Source organism: Varroa destructor, unplaced genomic scaffold, assembly GCF_002443255.2.
Source record: "Varroa destructor unplaced genomic scaffold, Vdes_3.0 BEIS01000003.1, whole genome shotgun sequence".
NCBI lineage: Eukaryota > Metazoa > Arthropoda > Arachnida > Mesostigmata > Varroidae > Varroa > Varroa destructor.
The window spans coordinates 25,542,810-25,563,145 of NW_019211456.1; the positions used below are offsets into that span (position 1 = coordinate 25,542,810).

A 20,336-nucleotide genomic window follows, 5' to 3' on the forward strand; every position below is an offset into this window, starting at 1 on the left:
TCAACGGCGAGGGCGAAACGAGTTCCTACTATCAGGCGGTAGTGCAGAGTTCGTAAATGGAAATATGTCACCACATGCCTGGCAAAATTTATAATCGTAAGCAACACGAAAACGTATTCAATATACCATATTTTTTATATTACACTAGAAATACCCCCGCCTCTTTTAATGAGGCTCACGAATGGGTAGACATACTTTTCTCACACGCATTATTCTATCGATCTACATAATATTGAGCTAGAAATAATCACCATTACGTAAAGGTTCAAATGCGTGCAAAAGCTTTTCTTCCTTTCCATTTCGATAAAACGCCCGCGGCCGTTTGCCCAGGCGTAAGACATCCATCCTAGCCAAGTCAACGTGTTTACTCATATCACCTGTCATCTGTAAGTAGAAACCTTCTCAATTTCATGCCTAATTTAACCCTTAAATACCGAACTCAACATTTCGTATCATATGTATATCAAGTAAGTACATAAAAGAAGTATAACGACCTATTCTAAAATAAATTTCCTAAGAATTCTGTGAAAAAAAACATGGACTGTTCTGGACTTCTGTTCAACCGGCATTCGTTTGTAAGCTGGATAAGCTCCATTCAGCCGGGGCCCTGAATTGAACGTGAATCTCAAGCATGTGCTGCTGCATATAACAAATCTTTACAACTGAGATGGCTGTTTAGCCTGGTAGCTACAAGGGCTACCCCAGTAGCTCAACTCAATTCTACCAGTAGATCTTGTAATAGCGTCTCATTTATAAAGTGGCTAGCAGACGACATCCATGATAAACTCCAATTCATCCGTTGATATGGACTAGTCATGTCGACATTTCTGTGTGTGATACTTTTTATTACATGATTTATTACCAAATGGCCCTTGTACGGCACTCTCAAGTTTTGTTTATAAATCTTCTTCGACCTAGCCATGTATCTAAAACTCGATTAACATTAAGTGCAATGAAAACTCGTTGTCCCAACGCCATAAAGCAAGAAAGTTCTTTCACTCTAGCTTGCCCAGTACCCATTTCTAATGCAGCAAGACAGGCTGTGAGAGTAAATCGGTTAGCGTTTACTCGAAGCGTAGCGGCTACTTCCTTGGCGTCTACCGGGAGAGAGTGTTTTCAGTTTCACAGACTTTTAAGTACTTCAACTTCTAAAGGGTATCTGTTACAATTTGCCTTCTCTGCAGTGTCTGCTTGTGATGCAAAATATGCTTAGTCAGTAAATTCCCAAAAGTCACTCTGATAAAGTTCCTCCTGTAAGGCGACGTGTTCATGTTCGTATTCGTTTCAAATCTATTCTTTGTTTTTCAAATCCATTGTTTTTGTGTTGTATACCAACACTAAGTGCACCAATGGCAGTTCAATAGAAGAGAAGTTTTTAGATAAGCTTTTGCCTTGGTTTGAACCCGAGCGTAGAAAATTTTCGCAGTATTGGTTCGCCAAACAAACTGAATAGGTAATTTCGCAACTTGTGGAAGTCTATCTAATAAGCTAACAGGTCTACCTACAATGAAATAAAAAATAATTTTACGGTTAGAAAAAATGAAGTATTCAAAATGCTTTTTTCGTGTTAGTCGTTGGCGAGACTTTTCGTGCAGATGTCTTAAAGGTAAATGAGCTTGCTCACCCATTTAGCACGTGCTAAAGGCTGGACTTTTCTCTAAAGTAAACCCTATTTTTGAGTTACAAGTTTCAAATGAAACTTTCGATAGTTCAAGACGAGTGACGCGCTATCAATGCCGTGTGCTGTTTACTCCGAGTCATAATGATGAGGTAAGGTTAAACAAACAGAACTTCTTTGTTCTCTATTGCACGTTCTGTCGTGCGGGGGAAGATTACTAGCGCGGGCAAAGCTAGATGCCTCTGCTGCTGGCGTGTTTGTGGAATATTTAAATGGTGAAACAATTTATATAGAAATGCAAGAGGTCGAGCTCTTTGGAAGTCGTAATCACGTCGCCAATGACGGAGTGGACTGGTTAACGGAAGCCATAGCTCTTCGTGTAAGGCTGCTACTACTGCTGCTTTAACGTCCGTGTCTTGCACTTCATATAGGTCGGTTTTACAACAAGTAGTCATAACAATTTGAACGTAGACGTCTGTCCGTTTGACAATGACGAGGAAAAGTGTAACTCTTGACTGTTTGGAATGACAGGCCAGGGTTGTATAGTCGTGAATGTTTGATTCATGAGGTTATACACTGACGATGGATAAGTAAAGCGGCGATTGCAGTAGTGTTTACCGTAAAGAGATGACTTCGCGATCCTCTTTGATTTGCTGGAATTCGATCATAATTTTAGATGAGCCGTTCAATAATCAGAATTTGTCTGAATTACAATTGTACTTGCATTATGCTAATTACTATGAATTGTTTCGATAATGTTAAATCTTCTATTATTTACTACTTTAATTACGTGTTCTTGTGAACTTCAGCGAATATGCTGATGAGTTGACATTGTTGCCCAATCTACATTCTGTTCCACTCGTGATTTTTTTCAGGATTTGTTATAAATCGACTACATAAGAGGGAAACTGGTTTTCCGAATAAACTATTCTGAAGAGATGTCGACCTGTATAAATAATAAAATCGACAATTTTATGTTGTTTTGATTGTGGTAGTTAAAATTAACCAAGTTTTGATCGGCTGGCCTCCCCACGTCACAATTGATTGTTTTCGTAATGTCTCATGTTTATATTTTTCTGATTGCATTATCACACAAGTCCTACGATGGAAGGCTCAACGGAGTACATCGATTTTCTCGGAGCAAACGTAAAAACCGAGGAGTTAATAAACTATGTTGATTACGATGCTATTGTTATTGTCGGGTGCTCACTCTGCCCTAAGTCTTTAGGGTCGGCAAGCGCATTGGCCAACGCCATTGCGGCTGTGAAGAGGATCGATTCTGATTTTGAGAAGCAGGTACGTATGCTGAACATTTGCATCGGGGTTAGAAGGGAAGATAAGCTTAAGCTTATAATCAAGGACGTGATTTAAATTTGTGTAATGTTAGTGTAAATCGTAAGATATCCACTTGCTGGGATCAGGCTAGCATTTTGATTCCCTTTAGAATCCTATTTGCCTTAATTTAATTAAGTGATAAATACCATTCTAGTCTTGGCTTAAGAAATGTGTAAAGACAGAAGGTTAGTTCTCTATTAGGTTACGGTAGTTTCAATCAATGAAACACGCGTGGTCTACTCGCCAACGGGTCCCCTCAATCGAGACCAGGATGACGTTCGAGCATTCTACGAGGCCGCACTCAAGGTAAGCCTAATCTCTACAAGTCAGTGTCGCTTTTGATATAGGACAGTTTTTCAGTTGCCAGATATTATGACGTTATTCATAAACTATTAAAAAATTATCATAAATTATATAAAAAATAAAAAATAAATTATCCTCTTTCACGTCTTAGTTTTTCGTAGTAGCGAAATAACGATTTCTGGTATGATGTCATTATTATGCTAACTAGCTTTTGCTTTTGTTAAAGCAACAACTAAAAATTTGCATCGTTTTTATCGACTAGGGCGTGAAACGAGCTCTATTAGCTGGTGCCAAAAAGCCTCTGGTGTCGATACCTGTCGGCCCTTTTAGTCATTACAATGACTTCAACGTTGAATCAACAGTTGTGCTTGGAGCCCTCGAAGCGATCTACGTACCACTGGAAATTCGTGAGAACGTTCCAGATCGTAAACGTAAGGTAAGCACAATATATGCGCAATCTATAGCACAACATATAGACGATCTATTGTCCATATGTTTATAGAAAATTTATTATAAAACTCTATTATTAGGGGTTTATTGGGGACAAAACAGTATTGTGTGGTAGTAACTTAATAATTTGTGGTACTAATAGAATATGCTTTTCTTACAAATGTTTAGGTGGACCAGATCGGATTTCTAAATTTTCATGGGGGAACGACCCGTTTTTCTTATCTCATAGGCATAGAAAAAGGCCGTACTGTCTATAGAGATATTGGAGGTTCTGATCCTGAGCGTATGGCGCCGCCTAGAGTGGAAGAATACATAACGCAGCTTTTCGCTAACACGCCTGTCACTGTTAAGGTATTTCCGTTTGTTACTTTGAAGGCCTTACGTATATTTCATCTTGTACAGGACTTCCTGCGCTTCCAGAATCCTGCATCTTTTCATGTTTATAGCCTGGCACATTTAATACAATCTCGAGCTGTTTCTTCGTGTATTTTCAGTTGAGATTCAACATTTCAGTTTTCCCTTAATTTAAGCACATAATGAATTTAACTGTGGATTACGGTATTATCACAGTACTAGCTATTATGGCGATTCAAAATATTGGAATATTGGAAGTAGAAACCAGGCATTTGTCGCTAAGAAGCTCCTACTTTGTTTTAGGTGATAGCTAATCGCGAACAGCTTGAGGCAAATTATCCCTGTTTAGCTGCCGTTGACCGATGCGCAAGCCACGTGAAGCGTCACAATGCCCGAATGATTTTGCTTGAATACAACGAAGGGACTGCCGAAGAGGTAATCTCACTAAAACAGATCTACGTAATCTTGTATATATAGATGAACCCAATTAATAAGTAGCAGTTGAGGAAGTTACAACCGGCAAAAACGTCATATTTTTTTGTTTTGCATAAGTAACAAGTGTTTGATTAAAATTACGGTGCGCATCATCCCCGTGGTATTCCGCAAGGTTGTTGCTCTTATTGGCAAGGGTGTGACCTTCGATACCGGGGGTGCCGACATCAAGGCTGGAGGTGTTATGGTTGGAATGCACCGTGATAAGTGCGGCGCAGCCGCTGTTGCTGGCTTCTTCAAGATCCTCGCAGTCACCAAGCCTAAAAATCTCCGCGTCTTGGGAGCCATGTGTATGGTCAGGAACTCGGTCGGATCGGATAGTTACGTTGCTGATGAACTGATCACATCGAGGGCCGGAGTTCGTGTCAGGTAGGGGAACGTTGTTTTTCATGATCAGCCCATAGCTGTTTTACAGCTATATATTTTATTATAAAAAGATCTGTAGTCCATTTGTTGACGACTGTCGCTGATCTTCCCTAGGATTGGTAACACGGACGCCGAAGGTCGAATGGCAATGGTTGATGCTTTAGCAGAGATGAAGGAACGTATTTTGGAGGCTGGTGTGTCTGCTAAAGCTCATCTATACACTATTGCCACGCTAACTTCTCACGCTTGTATCGCCGTTGGTGAGCCTTACTCGGTCACGCTAGACAACGGGCCGGCGAAAGCAAAAAATTCATCGCAGGTATGTTTAAGTACTAATCACTTTATATATAAAGGCTAATAATAAAATGCTCATGTGATTCTTTTTTGTTTGAATAGCATGACTAGTTTTAAACACCTTTATCGATGTGTGTATTATTTATGTTTTAAAAAAGAAGTAAAACTATTATTAAAAAAGAAAAAAAACTATTATACTATTCGTCTATAACAATTATTTTCATTTAATTGTACTGTATGAACTTAGGCAATATAATGCACAATTAATAAGGCAAACTGAAGGCGAAATAATAGTACTGCTGACATCAGTGGTATACCTATACAATTAGTCAAGCAATTCAAGCGAGGAGATTTTGTTGCTTTGAATCCATAGGCCCTGCAGACTGCAGGAGAGCAGATTGCCGATATGTTTGAGATTTCGACACTTCGTCGAGAGGACTTCTTAATGGTCGAAGGCAAGTCCGAGTACGAAGATGTTCTCCAGTGCAATAACAAAAGTTCTGCGTCCACACCACGTGGACACCAATTCCCAGCGGCTTTCCTGATTCGTGTCGCCGGTCTTGATGCGCATGGGTGCGATAGTGCAAATCCCATCGCGTATTCGCATCTAGACATCGCCGCCTCTTCAGGGCCGTTCCCAGGAATCCCATCAGGATCGCCTGTACCGGCGCTTGCCCAAAAATATATCTACCCTAGGCTCTAAATTAATGTCTGCGACATCTCAAGAACAGAAAACTATGATCAGAGATTCTCGCAAACAGAAATAATGGCTGGATTTTATTATCTATATGCGAGTTTTGAGTAATAAATTACTGTTTGAAGCGACTCTGGTGTTTTGTATTTTACTAAATCTAGAGAAGCCTCCATTAATAATTGATCTAGTTTTAATAACGTATATATAATATAAACTGATGTATGAATATGCATGCAACGAAATAGATCACCGAATCAAGGATACGAGTTTTCCGTAAAGTTTGGAATTCAAGATTCGAAATATAAATTTCGAAATTTAAATTTTATTGAGAAACTGTAGAACATTTACATTGGGTTCACGGTTATAGTCAGTGATTAACAAAACCTTACAACATACAGTATTTACACGAAAAAATTAGTTTTTTGGGCATCTCATCTAAATAGGTGTATATTTTACGATTTCTGTGGTTGTATTCAACGAACAATTCCGCATTTAACGTTACGATAAGACACGGATTTTTTCTATACAAATTATTTATAAAATATAATGAATATAAAATTATCTCAGTCACATCCGAATGATATATTTTTCAGTGATCCTTGTCGCATTACCGACAACTTAGATTTCTGTCTGTTGTCTGATTTCTCGGAAATATCTACCTTTAAGTCTTGTTTCTTATGCACGTATATAGTAGCCCTCTAATTGTAAATTCTTTTAAGCATTTCCGTAGCATGACCAGACAGTAGTGACACCATTAACGCCCAGTTCAATCAGTAAAAGCAAGCGTCTATTCTTCAAGCGCTGCTCTGCATTTGGTGCATTGATACTACAGTGACTAGAACTGGTTATAAACTACTTCCAAAGAACTCAATTTTGAGTTTAGGATAAATTGGGAGGGTGGCTGTGTGTTTTCCCATAAGAATTCAGAACGACCTTCATGGAAAGTTCATTTTAAATAACTTGCCATTAATCATACATGCACGCAAACAGATACATAAAACAATGGCAGGCAAACATTTTTAGATCGCAAACGGGAGTCGTTACATCTGAAACTAACGTTATTACTTTGTCACTGACTTTTTCCATTGCTTATACCCATTCTGTGGCGTGCTTTTCTCTCGATGATTGTTTCGCATTCATATCTAATATGATTCGCAGAGGTATAGCATACCTTATTATATTATTATTATGAAGTAAGCATTACGGTGTTTACTATATTATAGCATATTCTCCGTCTTTGCGATACACCGGTTGATACATAGATTATGCCAGTTACTATACTTAATATATAGACGAATGAATCATATGCGTCCAATAGCAATTTCCATCATCTTGATGTTTCCTTGTCTCTCAGTGATCCAGTCTTAGACTTGGTTGTTTCGCCCCGCTTAGTACGTGCGACACCCAAGCGTAAAAAGTATAGACAGCATAAGCATACAGACTTAGAGTAGAAACAACTGCTATATATAGTTACGGACAGAATGTCATTTTCTTTTCAATTGTTTATTCCTCAGCGTTGATTAACTCGTATATACTCAACCAAAAAATGCCAATCTCTGATGTTGCACGTAGTGCGCGCTGTTATGCATCATTGAGCATTTCTATTATAGTATTTGCTATTATATGTCATGTGCTAGCATCACCTGTGAGCCGTAGATTTCAACAGAGAAACAAATTCATTCAAACTGAACTCAGCCACGGTCAGATAACTTCAGCTAAGTAACATCAATCAAGCTAAACCACACCGGTCAAAATTCAAGACAGTCATTATTTTTGACAGTTTCAATTTCTTTTTTATTTGTGGTAAAGCTGCCTTTTCTTAGCTTCTCGAGCCACTAAATTGTACAACTTTAAAGGAAACTGTCCAAGAGTTATATTGATTAACAGGTCCTGAACCTAATGGGTTTGAGGGCAGCTCTCCATTTACCACGTCTAAAGACACACATTTAGGCACTTTGAGCGGAGAAGATTGACGATTGCTTGTGATACCTTTCTTAGGCCGACAAATTGGTTGCAAAGTAATCAAATTAAAACGTAGCACAAGTTAGCTTAAACGAAAAATGACTTTCTTGGAGAAGTTTAACATTCTGTAAGACGTGTAAATAAGTTGGAGGAACTTAATGTTTAAGCGCGCACATATTGGGCCTATATAACTTCCACCACGGACTAAATACTCCGCTAGCCTCACCTGTCCATGCTTTCAGTCAGGGAGCCAGGCTCATTTGAACAACCCCACACTAAAGATATGTTGATTAAGAGAACTGCAATGCTTTTGTAGGTAAAGTCTAATCTACCCATCATATATTTCGGCAAAATCCTTCATTGCTTAATTTCTTAGTTTCATTTTTGTATTTCCGTTGTACAGACTACCTACCGCTCTATTTTTAGTTAAAACTAAATATGTAACAATATGTTATTTCACTTTGCAGAACCATTTTTCTCTATTCAGCCCATCATAGCAATATAGAAATAAAAGGATAACTCGCTTTTCTAAATTAGGAGGCGATGGCGGTAAGTCATTAAGACATTTGTCCATGTTCCACATTTGGCTTAATGATCCTCTTCTCTGCATGTGGAAGAGGTTGAATAAAACGATATTGATTGATTCGTTATATCCAGCAACAACGGAACACAAAGCCCTCACTGTTCGCCCGTCGAGTGACATTTCGGCACAAAATGCCGATTTGTTTTTCGTCGTACGTAAACTTGCATTAAGATACAATGTTTCAGTGAAGCTGCTAGTTAATCAGTTGATATCTATGACCGTAAGCTGATTGTCGCCCCCTGTGCTGGCGACAGCGATAGTCTTTCCTTGAATTAAACAAACCAGATTCACGATATTTAATTTGCTTTTCTAAGCCCTCAGCTGGCAGTTTCATGTTTGTTTCTATCAGAATTAGATGAAACCAATTGCCACTCGATGACTACATGCCTGCCGGCTTTGCACTAAAAAGCAGCATTTAATACCGCATAAATAAACATCATATCGGTAAAAACCGTTACTGTTATGGACAATCGTAGGCAAGGCGCCAGAAGTTTTACATCAACCAAGCCGTCTTTCATGTGGGTACTTTTTTTTATTAGGCTATCTATTGTTTTCTATAGACAGAACGTGGTAGTTTTGGCCTATGATCAATTCAAGTACTACAGAAATTTATGTCTATCTTAAATAAATGTTTCGTTACCGTAACGTTTTGAATGTGCAGCGGATGCAAATGTGCACTTGAATTATATTATCAAAAACATATTTTCATAAACTTCATTTAACTAACAACACTATAACATTTTACTGGAAATTAAAAAAAAACATTTACAGATGTCGATGTAACAACATAGTTTGAACAGTGACTTTTTTGTGATAAGTTATCAGCGTACGAGCGTCCACTATCTCACCATACAACCAGAAAAATCGACGTGGAGGAATACGTGCACGTCCTCATCAAAGTTAACAGGTTTTTTGCTCAGAGGGTATATCTAAGTTTGTCACTTCACTCATTCGTCATGATGTGCAATATATGTTTACATCCTGTTATATATGTTTACATTTTCTTAAATCTGGTTGATTCGTTGGCAGAAAGAACGGCGTAACGGTCGAGTCAGATTCTCTCCGGCTCCTCTTGAAATTCAGCTAGCTGTAACTTAGCTATCTACGTCTTCACCGAAATGCGTTCCTATCTACTACCGAGTCAATGTGTTCATCAATCACTGTCATATTTATTACTCTTGATAATGTCAAGTTGGATAGAAGAGTCATTTCCAAGCAAGTCCTTCGTCTATAAATGGTGAAGTTATCGATTCTAGTATGATCTAAAATAGTGCTTCCTCAAACCTAGATTGCTTCATAGTGTGAACGATCGTTAAGAAAAGCCTCCAATGGGTCTTCTTCAATCAATTTACGCCCATCCAGTTTCTCGTTGTCTTTAGGTTTTTTTTTTTTCTTTTTCTTTTTTTTTTTATCTTCACCGGAACCACCTGAGCCGTATTCTTCAACTGTTGCCCGTTCTTTGGCTGACGATGATTTCTCCTAAAGCAAAACATATCATTTTCGTTAGCTTATAAAGATGCCCATGACATTCTATAATGTACACTCAGTTGAGCAGTCGTTGACATTGCACCGACGAAAGAAATGAACCGGCTTGGATAAGAAAATTCAATCATGCTATCCGATGATACACTTTGACAATTTAAAGTTGCATTTATATCAACTAGCGCAAAAAAATTTGAAAATGAGAAGCCAGATCTGATATTTATCCGCGTATAGATTTAATCAACCGACACTGTATTGAAAGAAGTGAGAGCCGAGGAAACATTTTTCTCGCTTAAAACCACAAAAAACGCCTTCGAGAACTTGTTCTATGCGTGTGCTACTATTTGTGCGAAACGGTGGCCAGCACGGACGGTTGAACGGCCAAAATGTCACTTGTTTAAACAATCGATTTGTGCCGAATGCGATGGTAACAGGTGCATCGCCCCAGAGCTACTCTGTGCTAGTTCTTTACAACAATATAATAATGCTACAATGATTTCAATTGATATCGTTACTGCCATGTTTGATTTATTATCTTTTGTGTGCTGTCTTGAATCACCTTTTTTAACTTCTTAGAGTAAGAGGATTTTCGATGCTTCCGTTTCTCCTTGCCGTCCACGATATCTTTGGCCTCTAGTACGACCTCCTCTGGCGATGAAAGCCTATCGAATGCCTGTTTTTCCAACTGATCAAGGTCGTGCGGATGCCACTCAGCCGGAGAACTGGTGCCTATAGACGCGAATGGAAACGGTCTTTACTCGAAGCTGTGACACAAAACCACGAGCAGTAATTGTTCTTAAATTAAGTATCCGCTCAAAGGTTTGACTAGTACTAGCCCAGTCAGGTTTAACCGATCCAGCCAGACAAAATGATCAACACGTTAACTTTCGATTCTTACGTGAATTATTCGGTGATAAAATTGCGCAAATCACTCACCATCAGGTTCTTCCCTTTCAAGCTTTAACTCCACAGCGAAATCATCTTTTATCGAACCCGTTTGGCTGGCACGGTCTTCAATAACTTTAGCTGCAGGGGAATTCTCAATAGACTTTTCAAATGAGGATGTTGCTGATGGTGGTTCGAATGGTTCCTGTGCGCTGTGTGTAGGAACGGGTTTCGAAGCTGGCTCGTCACTATTAAAAGCACTATTTTGGGCAGAGTTATGCTTTGGTTGCCTTGCCGCAGGATCGATTGAAGGAATTTTATTCGTATTAGCTTCCGTGGCATTGAGCGGACTTGCACCTTTTGAAAGTATCTTTGCTGGGATTAGGTCTTCAGGGTCAAGCTCATCCTGAAATCCACACACGAGTGGGTTGCCTGCGGTTTCATCATCACTGCCGCTTTCGGGGCTGGCTTCTTTCGAGAGTTCCTCCTCAGTATCTTCGAGAAATTTGTTCAAGTCACCTCCACCCATTGCTTCATTGACATAATCATCTGGTGAGCGATATGCTCTCTGCGTGTAAGCCTGTTTTGGCGGTGGTAGCTCCTCCTTCTCGGGCGCAACTGGCGACGTCGGCTGGTGATGATTGAGTGCTCTCTTGTTGAGAATTGTGTTTGTTATCTCCGCCGGAAGTGAAACACTTTTAGGGAGTTTCGCTGGGAGAACGCCACCACCTGTGATTTTACCTGGAGCTGCACCTGGGACCATGGTGACTGAAAGTTGCGTGTAATTTCGAACAAATAATACATATTAAATCATAAAAATTAGATATACTAACCATATGTGCATACATCCAATTGTCGCATGAATCGATGCCCGCAAATGGGACGAAAAGTGAGGAGTAGGGAACGTTTCTTTGGCAAAAATTTATCAATATTTATGTGCACACTCCACGCATATTTCAACAGTATTTTTAATTAGCAATTTATGGTTCTCAATGACTATAAATATTCGTGAATATATATTTAGATCAAGAATAAAACCATAACTCACTATTGGCGCAGCTGTCGGCCACTTGCCGCCTTCGCTGTCCCAGACGATCAACGAACAGATCGTAATTGGTCTCGTCGCTTTCCAACAGTAAGTCTAATTCTTCACAAGTTGCATCCATCTCACACCTATTTCGTTCGAGCTGGCCTAGAAGAGACTCTCGTTGCAGCTGTGAGAAAATTGATAAAGAACAATAGTAATAATAAAAATACTAATTGAGCCAGCATGTTATAAAACACTGGTTGTTAAGTGAAGAATAACGACCAATATTTTACGACTATTAGTATTCGTGTCATTGTTATTCCTATTATTACGAAACTCCATTAGATGCCGTGCCTAACGGCGGATTCGAAAGTAGAGCGCATAGCATTTAATTATATGCGAAATCGGAAATCACTATATTGTTGATCAAATCGTAATTGGATACTAAAATTTATAGAATTACTTCTCGGTCAGCACTCACTGTCCCTATCTGGGGCCTGGCATTGATTGCTTTAGAACGCTAGGATATGAAACGCTAATAATATATGTATATTTTTGAAAACAAACTATCTAAAAAATTGTAAAAGTAGTAGGCGGTTATCGCGAATGTGTTTTGATAATTGACAATTAACTATGGTGGCCAAAATATATTAAACAGTATTGATACAATGTGTTGAACCTGTAAAAATGGTATGTTGAAGAACTTGTGCAGAAAGCGTAGTCCGAATCCGTTACTCATCGACGATTCTGCGTAACGTATGGGAGTGCCACCACGCTCGAGGCCTTCGACAAAGAACTTCACCTGATCAGCACTCACCGCTCTGCCAACGTAAATAATAGACAACAGTCGTTTTTGGGCATTTACGTTTGAAATGCTTCTGTCTAGATCAATATCGGTGTAACTGCTACGGTCTTATCGAATTTAGATGAGTCAGAGTTGAGTCAGTAGTAGCTAGATCACACTAAAGAACCCATACAACGCGATAGCGTTTTGCCACGTAACCGAATATTGTACGTCGCAGCGTGTTGTAGCGATGAAAAAATGCTAGCATCATACCACTGCTGTTTTGCTAACATTTCAATATGAGCCCCATGATACCAGTAATCCAGGGAGACACGTTTCTCAAAGCAAATTGACCAGGTTTTTCGAAAGCCCGAACCCAACGTTGGCCAGAGACTGATTTGAGATCTGAGGTTGATTTGCTAGGAGCTCTAAGTTTACAGATCTCATGAAAAATCCTGTGGGTAAATCTAACCATCGAAGTACTGAAGTCTAGATGCAGAGTTTTCGTTCGGTTACGCAACGATACGGAAAGCTATGGATAGTAAACTTCAATGCAGTTGTTTTTCCAAATTCATCTTAAAATAATTATTTAGAAAATAGCGCAGATTCGAGAATTAAAAAAAAAAACAGCAGAGAAAGAGGTACAAAAAGAGAAACCTAGTAAGTTTCAAATTTTGAGTGAAATCTCAAACCGCTAAGAAGTTTTTAAGCAGAATTCATCATTATTTTCTTAGAACGTTTTGCTTACTGATCTTTTTACAGTATTTTTCATTTTACAATACATGCTCTTATCTATAAAAACAGGAAAAGCAAATATACAAAGAATTTTCAGAGAATTCATTAAGTTGTCGTATCTAAACTTAATGAATAATTTGATTTAACTATTTTAATACATACCTGTGATGTTTCATATCCAGATGATTATTTAACACAAGCACTGGTATATGTTCAGGCACTTTGGGAAGTTCACGCTGAACATATTCGAACGTCCATGCCTTCGTCATATCTAACACCATTATCACCCCATTTGTACCCTAAAAAATAACAGTTATAGCATGATGCTTACTGATTGCTAAATTTATTCTAGCCAGACATGAGACGCCAAAATACTGGAACTACACCTGCTAAACGGCTTACAGTCACCCACTGAACGGGTCGTCAATAATAGGTGTCAAGAAGATCACTTAGACTAACCTTATAGACGTCGATAAATTCCGCGTCAAGTGCCGTGACGACTTCAGGCACTTGCGTGACCTGTAGAGCCCCATTCAGCTTTAGACCATCAAGTGGCCGCCTTTTGCGTCCCTTGTCCACCACATCCCAAATTTCCACCTATGATATGTAAATTTTAAGTCCATAACTGTACATGTGTTTTATCATTTTAGCCGAAAAGGACAGCTCTGTACTCATTTTTTTTTCGGTTAGAGGACGACGCCAGTATCTAATAACATTGTTCAATATCTTGATTGTTCTTTAAATTTCAATAAATATATTGATTTAAGTCGCCTCAAACTCGATTCGTATCGAATGCAATCTTCCAATATTTCTCAGCACTAGCTGTTGTAAAAAAAAAACTACAAATACGCGTGTACTAGTACGAGCTATTGTTATCATAAATAATGACAAGGAAAGAGAGAATCGTGGCTTCTAGTGTATAACCAACCTTAACGATATCGTCAGTGGCCTTGTAGCTCCACTGTATGTGACACACTTGAATTTCGTTCGTTGGCGCGTAGTCAGATTCAAATTTTGCGCCTTGAAGACGACGCCATAAACATGTTTTTCCCACGTTTCGATCGCCTTTAATAACGATTTTCACTAAAACGAGTAAAATATAAGTTAAACTTAATGCTGTGTGAAAATACATAGATCCATTTAGTAATGCCTTCTTTAGTATAATATATCATAGTTCGTCGGCGTCTGCGTTTAGCTAAAGTTCAGCGAAATTTTAAAAAGAATACCAATCATTAATGCCACCTAAAATGTCTTTACTTTAGGTTGTACTTTAAATTAATGTAAAACAGTCATAATATTAATTTAGTTTGTTTATGTAGTATATTGTACTGGTGGGGTTTAAGCCAGCAATTTCTAGCTTGCTTTGCAGAATTCATTGTCGGATAAACCAGAGAAAACGGATAGCGTTTGCGAGATTTTATTGTCGAAGGCAGGTGTAATTGCCTAACTCAAACTAGCGTCTGACCTAGGTATTTGCACAGGTGCAGTTGATTAGGAATGCTGCATGAACGTACAGATAGGCATGGCCGTTACATACTTCACATGTACAGTTCTAACTACGGCCTAAGGACGGCCCTAGCCGGGGGCGCGGAAATCTATCTATGGTAAATTAGTACGGCAATCTTGCTGTATGGAACTGTCTGCTTATTATCACTGCAGAGAAAATACACCCGCATCTATAATCATCACCTTTATAAGTGGTTTACATACTGTTATAATGAACTCCTTTAGCAAACATTTTCTGGAGGCTCCGATCGATTGCAGCAGGCTGACCAGACCTAGGACTGGAACCACCTGACGGGGTCGCGCCGTTCGCCGTATTTTCATTGCCCACGAGCTTCTTTAGTGCAGTGAACATCGTGGCTGTGATTACAAAGCGAAGATTCCCTGTGACCAGACATAATAGTCAGGAAAAGAATAAATTACATACATAAATTAATCATATTGTATACCACCTAAATAAGTACTTTTTCAAAAAAATACTGAGTTGATGCTAGATAGATAAAGGTAGTAAATTAAAAGAATCTTCTTAAAGATAAGCAAAGATATCTCCACACATTAAATGAAGGTTTCACTATTATTACAAATAATTTTATTTATATCAAGCAGCTGAGTGATAATCCCACGCCGATCGATGTAGAACGATATAAAAAAAAAATGTAGCCAGGAAGACAGCTTTTCGCGACCCAACAGGTTGAAAACACTAGCGGGCAATCATTTGCAAAAGGGGCATCGGTGAGTACTCAGCAAGCGATGAAAGGTAACGATACTCGTCCAATACAGTTTATCGTAGCACTTCATAGTGTACCTATTATGAACTATCAGCCATTTAATTTACCTTGAGCTGCAAATATAGGTTGGCTAAGTGTTTCAGTTAGAAAGCCCATTGTATAGTCAGCCTAAGCAATCCACTGGAACTCCAGACAAACTGTGAAGGTTTTGCCAAATTAATATACATAGATTTATTATAGATTGGTTTTATAGAGTGTATACATAGATAAGATCTTGTTTTATTATCGACTAGACTATTAAATGCAGTAAGAAGACATCATTGTTTTTAGCTACGTTTGCTGTAAATAAATATTCAGTGAATTTCATCACCATTAATCCCAAGTACAGGGAATCCTTGCACAATCTTTTGGACTTTGCTGTACCCATTTAAACGTATTTTTTTTAACGTATATTTAAATAGTTTGTTCTACGATTTTGCCTATAGATAGCTGCTGATACAAGTATTATTCTCATGTAAAGAGGAACCTCGCATACAAAGGCATATAACGGTGATGTAATCACTGAACTGCGTCAGGAAGGACTTTGTGTTACGTGTTCTTACTTGCTCATCTGATTATCGCTTAAGTATGTTTCGATTTAATTACATAGTAAAATCGATCAACTAAAGAATAGGCATTTAATAGCATTATAGATTATTCAAATATAGGCGACCATACTTAATATACATCATAATCTCATTGGAAATGCGCTCTCATCAGTTACAGTCCTAGGAGATAAAGTCATTAGACCAATTTGAAGTATAAAGTTTAGCTTTTTTTTTATTGCGTGTCACATATAGTTTATGCGAGATGTTAGAAGTAGAGATGGGTGTATTAAAGTTAAACGTATCGAATCCGGTTGACGAAATTGAGCAGCACAGCGTATATAGTGTCTACAAGCCTTAAAATGGTAGTCAAGATTTCTTGAAAGGGGATTTTTAGTCTCATAGCATAGTTTTCATGCAATAACTACCACAATCTGTCTAAGAGCCATTTAAAAGACAGTATCGAATTATGTTACCTTCTGAAGGAGTAGAAACCCTATTTTTCTACCAAAAGTCGCAACACGTGTGCTAAGTCATTACATGGATAAGAAAATTAAGATACGGTACTGAAGGTATGCATTTTTTCGTACGACACGAATCCTCTTATAAATTTAATTTGATTTTGTGATAAGATCAGTATCTTCCGTTTGCTTTCTTGCAATCTGTGTTAATTTCTCTATATCGCATTTGTACTACAGATATTGTATTGGCTTAAAACCACGATAAGCAGTGCATGGTCTAGTTATGTACAAAGAATATGGTTGTTTATCCATAGTATCATACAGATACATAGGAAAATATCATATACTTTCTGAAGTTATTATATTATTATAGACAAACATATTTGGTATGAAAAATAATAAAGTGGTAAAGGCGTACTATTACACAATAGGTTAATCGTTTTGTTTGTTGCGCAACGAATAGCCATGCATACCATATGGATTAAGTCGATCCTTGTAGCACCATAACAGTCAGGCGATGTAATATTGTTAAGCGACGAGCTTCACCACTTAAAGAACTGTTCCCAAGAACTGGATGTTTTCCCCTACGATGTCAGTGCCGACACTTGTCTCACGTACATTCTCTGGAACAACAGCTAGTATTTTACCTCCACGACTAGTTGTCATGCTGATGGGGTATAGACGACGACCGAACTTGTCAAGCTGCCGACTGAGATAGACGTCGTTGGTTGACTTAACATGGCCAAAGTTTCATGAAGCTGACAAGTTCGGAAAAAGCCGCTCTGCATCGAGACGATCTCCTGCTCTCCATAAATCTATTGTTATCCGATAGCATGTTCGCCCATTGTATACAGGCTGGACTAGGGGTCCTGCTGCCTTCCATGGACGTTATTTGGCAAACAGCTGTTTATCGAGACATGGTACCGTTAATGGTTCCGTCAGTTAACGTTAACCCACTGCAGGGCTCTTCCGTAGGTTAGAGCTGTTCAAAAGATGAAGACGCGCCGAAGTTATGCAATAAGTGTAGCTGTGCAGCCTGCGCGAACAACAATGAACCTGTTTTTGTCTTGTTGTACGTGAAACTTTTAATGTGAGACAACTTTTGTCAAGTATAGATCTCCCCGTCTTGCACGGGTTTAAGCAAAGAAATTTTCAACACGATGGCATTATGGCAGAACGGAATAATGCAGAAGTAGCCCTAGCTTTTTTAGAAGATAATTTTTGAAAGGTAATACTAATATGTCGCCTAACTTAAAACCTGACCGATTTCTCGAGAACAAACTTCAAATCCTATAGAATCTTCATCCATATATGCCATAGGATAACTTGCGCAGAAAAAGAAACTTATTCCTGCCATTTCCAACTAATATTAACAAAGCTAGAGGTACCTCCTTCCAAAATTTACGCTGTGTTAGGTTTTATTAATACCAATACAATTGACATGGCCAATATCAGCCACTTTACAATGTTACGCGAAATACTAACGCTAACGATTAGTATGTTGGCAGGTTCAATAAGAGAAATTTGTAGTTCTCAGCAAATTGATTTCCAGTATCACAGCAGATCCTTAGCGTAAGCGTATACGAGCGTTTTAGAGGCTTTCATCGCTTCATTTGTAATCGTTTCGAAATGCCCTGTATAGGGAGTATGTACGTTCATAAACGTTCTTAAGAAAATAGAAAACATACTGAAGAAATTGATTTTACTTTTCATTGTCATTTGTTCGTAGTAGCACATATATACATACATATACAGCCAGAAACTTTTGTTTTTCCGTAGAAGTGAGCATGATGGCCTCTACGGAATTCAGCGTAACCTCGATGGGCAATTGAGTGTTCGAGTACCGAGTCGATTTCTACCGCCTTATTCAGCTTTTGCAACGATGGCTAGGCTAGCAAATATCAGAACTAGTTATAGTTCTAATTTGCATTCTTATGGGTTGCTTTGTAAAGAGAACCAAGGGGGATGCACAACACACAGATCGTCATAACAAACGTCCCGCGTGTTTTAATCATTTTCCCTGAACAGAACGTGGAAATAAAGCATTCTATGCATAGTCTCGAATAATGTTACACTATGTACTGTTATCGGTTAATTATTGGAGCACTGCTGATAATGAGTACTTCTCCAAAGCCACTATCAGAACGCATCAGTAGCACATTTGCTGCATCTATAGTTAATACAAATTTCGAAATTTGACCAACATAGATAGATTTAATGAAGCAGCGATTAATTGAAATTTCATCTATATTTACCGTTAATTTCTTTTTTAATAATTAACTAATTGTTTGAAGTTAGTTATGTCCTGTTTAATATACGATGTTAATTACAGCCGATCATCGATATTTCTTAATGAACAAAGGACATAATCTCATTGTTACATCTTAGATCTAAGAATATTCGTCGTACATTTTTATTATAGCCAGCTAACCGAACCATCAGTAAGCAACTGTGAAACTAAGGTGAGCCTCTAGAAATGTGAATACATTGAATATACTAGATCGGGTAAAGCTTATGTTAAGCTTAACAAAAAAGATTTATCGCCTTAAAAGGTAGGATTGGTTAGTTACAATTCGAGGTAAGGATCGCCGAGATCATTCTGGCGATATGAAACGTGTTTAAATCTTTAAAGAAAAAAAAAGTTACTCCTAACTGCTGCAGCAAGCAAGCAAAGTTCCTACACATATTCAACTTTCAACAAACATTTTAGTTTTTTTTTTACCACGTTATGTGCATTAGCCATACGTCTGTGAGTAACACTATATCTTAACATCTAATTTTTATGAAGACAAGTATACTTAGAATTTTAGGGAAAACTGCTGTTGAAGTGGATACATCTTTTCTACACAAAAATAAGTACAATAAATAAATGATATATGTTGCACGCATCTTTATTCCGTTATTCTGTATCGTACTTAGATAGATTTAAACCAGACCGATTGGAATGTAATTTGTAGGGCTGCTGAAAATGAAAAACTTAAATCTTGAAATTGACGACGGAGAAGCATGAAGCCAATATTTGATCCCCCAATGCAGAGACATATTGGGGCACCTAAAAATTTCGAGTTTTACGTCCGGCATTAGACCGGTGGGTCCCAGTAAGAAACGTTTGCCTATCCCCGGATTCGAACGCAGATTACCACGTGTCTTTAAGGTTAGCAGGCACACTACGTTGGTATTAAGGCATCTAGTACCGCCAGAAAATCTAGAACCTAGTTTGCTCCCACAAAACGTTATAATTCATCGAAACACTTCGATATCCATTTTGTTGCTAATTTGTCCTGCCTGCTTGAGCCTACTGGGCAAAGAGTTAGTTGTGCCTCAGACAAGAAACTCGAGATCTTGGACGTACCTGATTTTATAATTTGACCATTACGGTATGGCCCTAACAACAAAAAGTTTCTATGATGATGCAGTAATAATTTTTTGCCCACTACACTTATGGATACTGGAAGTGTTCTTAGTTCAAAAACGGGTCTGGACTTTGTTTTATATTGCGGAAGCAGCCGTTTGAAACAATGCTTAGCGGAAGTACTAAGTGTAACATACTTATTTATGGTACGAGCCAGTTACCGTTTCAGATGAATGTCGTGAGGCACGAACATTCAGTAGAAGAATAAATTCACAGCTCTTTCTGAACTCGTGTTCTATCTGTCCGTTTGATTACCTACTAATCGACCTAATATCCACGAAATA

General features: G+C 38.3%; 2 protein-coding genes across 14 annotated transcripts; one reads left to right on the top strand and one right to left on the bottom strand.

The window, feature by feature from the left end:
* The first annotated feature begins 263 nt into the window (after nucleotides 1-263).
* On the top strand, nucleotides 264-6,037 carry Dip-B (Dipeptidase B). Of its 12 annotated transcripts, none has more exons than XM_022799155.2 (10): nucleotides 837-1,271; nucleotides 1,572-1,770; nucleotides 2,716-2,914; nucleotides 3,155-3,259; nucleotides 3,519-3,692; nucleotides 3,875-4,057; nucleotides 4,364-4,495; nucleotides 4,668-4,921; nucleotides 5,033-5,237; nucleotides 5,586-6,037. In XM_022799155.2, exons 2-10 carry the CDS (start codon nucleotides 1,763-1,765, stop codon nucleotides 5,913-5,915), a joined length of 1,590 nt encoding a protein of 529 aa, XP_022654890.1. In that variant the 5' UTR covers nucleotides 837-1,271; nucleotides 1,572-1,762; the 3' UTR covers nucleotides 5,916-6,037. The 12 variants fall into 12 exon arrangements, with proteins under 12 accessions (XP_086839559.1, XP_022654888.1, XP_022654887.1 ...); XM_022799156.1 differs by having other exon boundaries at nucleotides 837-1,155; XM_086983433.1 differs by lacking the exons at nucleotides 837-1,271; nucleotides 1,572-1,770 and adding an exon at nucleotides 264-386.
* Nucleotides 6,038-8,963: 2,926 nt separating this feature from the next.
* Nucleotides 8,964-17,567, bottom strand: LOC111247547 (rab-like protein 6). 2 transcript variants are annotated; one of them, XM_022798596.2, is made up of 10 exons: nucleotides 17,114-17,565; nucleotides 15,075-15,251; nucleotides 14,293-14,447; nucleotides 13,824-13,961; nucleotides 13,527-13,663; nucleotides 12,525-12,666; nucleotides 11,867-12,032; nucleotides 10,870-11,586; nucleotides 10,493-10,662; nucleotides 8,964-9,930 (listed from the first exon to the last, which is right to left on the bottom strand). In XM_022798596.2, exons 2-10 carry the CDS (start codon nucleotides 15,220-15,222, stop codon nucleotides 9,736-9,738), a joined length of 1,968 nt encoding a protein of 655 aa, XP_022654331.1. In that variant the 5' UTR covers nucleotides 15,223-15,251; nucleotides 17,114-17,565; the 3' UTR covers nucleotides 8,964-9,735. The 2 variants fall into 2 exon arrangements, with proteins under 2 accessions (XP_022654331.1, XP_086839557.1); XM_086983431.1 differs by lacking the exon at nucleotides 8,964-9,930 and having other exon boundaries at nucleotides 10,558-10,697; nucleotides 17,114-17,567.
* Between the last annotated feature and the right edge of the window lie 2,769 nt (nucleotides 17,568-20,336).